Genomic DNA, 2394 nt, shown 5'->3' on the forward strand with positions numbered 1-2394 from the left:
CGGCCCCCTGAAAGATCTCCCTGCTTCCCTCCCAGCCCTTCACTCCCAAACTGGAATGTTTACAGGAACTTCATGAGCAGCATCAGGACCGAGGGTTTGTCAGGGGTAAGAACAAGACATGCTCTGAAGAAACTTTTGTCTCAGGCAGCACAGCGGATGCCACAGGTGTAGCCGCTGGGCTCCGCAGAGTAATGGCTGTTCAGACAGCAATCATGAACCCTCAGTTCATGAATTTCTGCTTCCCTGGCTCTGTGATGGAGTACGACGTGGAGAAGAGTCTGGACGGGAGCCTCCTGGGTGAGGCGGAAACCGAAGAGGACTACAGAGAGACCACCAGCGACCTGCTGAGCTTCATAGACTCGGCCTCCAGCAACATCAAGCTGGCTCTGGACAAGCCGGTGAAATCCAAGAGGAAGGTCAACCACCGGAAGTACCTGCAAAAGCAGATCAAAAGGTGCACGGGCATCATAACGCCAGCAAACACGGCAGAGGCCCCGGTCAAGAGGCAGGGTTCCCCTGCGGCTCAGCCCTCGCAGAGCAAAACCCCACCCAAACGCGACGGGGTCCAGGCCAGCTTGCAGAGCAAGAGCTTGGCAGCCCTCTTCAGTCCTGTGAAGGACATAAGGGGCGAAAGAACCAGGAAGCCCCCCCTGAGGCACCGCAATCTACCCCCCTCTTTCTTCACCGAGCCGGCCAACTGCTCCAAAGTCAGCTCCACGTCCGGGATGACGCTGAAGGACTTGGAGCGAGGCAACCCCGAGGCCGCCGAGTTCTTTGAGCTCCTGGGGCCCGACTACAGCAACATGGTCAGCGAACAGGACCTTTATCAAAGTGTCCGGGTACAGCCGGAGATGGGAGGCCCGGATCCCACTTCCTACGAGGCTCAGCATTTGGTTGGCGGCCTCCTGTACTCGGAGCCCTGGACTAGCTACTCTGGACCCTGTAAGAAAGTAGGTGCGAGCCAGCCTCCCGTCTACTGTCCGTCTGAGGCCGCTTCTGTGTCCGTAGAGGACAACGCGCTGTGCACTTTGGCCTTCCCCAACTACTTCACGGACTGCTCCGCACCTCAGGCCACCTACGATCTAAGCGGTGGTTATAACAGAGCTAATTATTCATCTCTATGAGAAGGGGGACATTTGTGGTGTTGAAAGTGCAGACAAATGGAAGATAAAAATTGCTCAATTTTAACACTAGTTTGAGAGAGTTGCTTATTATATTTGTTTATCTGTCACGCAAATAATTTCGTAACCGGAATTTCTGCGATTTGTGCCAATCCCCCCTCAACAACAGCAACAACAACAACAACAACAAAAAAATATCCAAAGCTTTTCAAGTAACTGGATGGCTTGTACCTCTTGTGTCACTCAACATGTCAGTTTCATCTACCGACTGTTCTGTTTAATATTAAAATGCTTCTCAAGTGGATGTTGTTTTCATTACCTCAGGCAATTTCTAGCAACATTGGGAAGGAAAAATACAGCTCTTTTCATTAGGATATATCTAATCAGTCAATTCATTCTAACATGTTTGTGTTTCCTAAAAAAGTCAAAAGCAGAAATAGTTGTCAGCTTACTCCACTAAAAGTGCTGTTAGAAAAAAAAAACGTATCACTGAAATCACATTCAACAAAACATGTTGAAACAATCTATTCTACGGAGAAGGGAAAACACACTCTGCTCAAATTATTTTTACAACAATGTGTGATGCTGTGTTTGTATTCCAACGTTTTACAGCCCTCACAGAGTGGCAGAGTGACCACTTGTATCCAGTTTTTTGGAAGCGCCCTAAATGTATCGAGCCATTGCAAGACGACAAAATAAAGCTGGTCTTTATTACTGTGATGCAAGTGTTTGTGTGAATTGCTTATCATGGATGTAGTGATTTCCCGACTACCAGAGGGTACAAAGGCGCCGCATGGAATAAAGTGTGTGTCTCTACAAGGTATTCATACAGTTTCGGGCAAATTTGAGAAAAATATGACCATATGTAAATAGATACAGATAAATACAGGGGAGTCAGGTCAGCAAACTTTGCTCAGTGTTTTAAATGTTTTTACCGATGTGTGCTTGCTCTGATTTTGTTCTTACTTGCTGGATTTTATTTGTTGTATTTGGTGTTGCATTTATTTATTAAAGCACTTTATGAGCCTTTGTCTTCTTTATAGATGCACTTTTACTTATTATTTGAATGCAATGCGATATAACTGTTGTGTTACGAAACTGACATATGAGTCAATGCGCGAAACTATGAATGAAAACTAAATAAGTAAATAGTATTTACTTTAGAGCTGACATATTGAACAACAATTGAATCAATATAGAATTATATAATGTCAGCGCTACATGATTTACTTTACATGTTAAACATCCTGTACAACACCTTAAAGTGTTGTGA

The 2394-nt window shown here is 45.6% G+C and overlaps 1 protein-coding gene across 1 annotated transcript; it reads left to right on the forward strand.

Annotated features, from left to right (window-relative positions):
• fam181b (family with sequence similarity 181 member B) lies at nucleotides 1-2147 on the forward strand. Its single transcript, XM_040190966.2, has one exon. The coding sequence runs from the start codon at nucleotides 192-194 to the stop codon at nucleotides 1122-1124; it is 933 nt and encodes a 310-aa protein (XP_040046900.1). The 5' UTR covers nucleotides 1-191; the 3' UTR covers nucleotides 1125-2147.
• The last annotated feature ends 247 nt before the right edge of the window (nucleotides 2148-2394 follow it).

The sequence above is a fragment of the Gasterosteus aculeatus genome, chromosome 1 (genome assembly GCF_964276395.1).
Source record: "Gasterosteus aculeatus chromosome 1, fGasAcu3.hap1.1, whole genome shotgun sequence".
Lineage (NCBI taxonomy): Eukaryota > Metazoa > Chordata > Actinopteri > Perciformes > Gasterosteidae > Gasterosteus > Gasterosteus aculeatus.

Coding starts and splice junctions, on each gene's coding strand:
- fam181b (XM_040190966.2), top strand. CDS start 192: ATGGCTGTTCAGACAGCAATCATGAACCCTCAGTTCATGAATTTCTGC.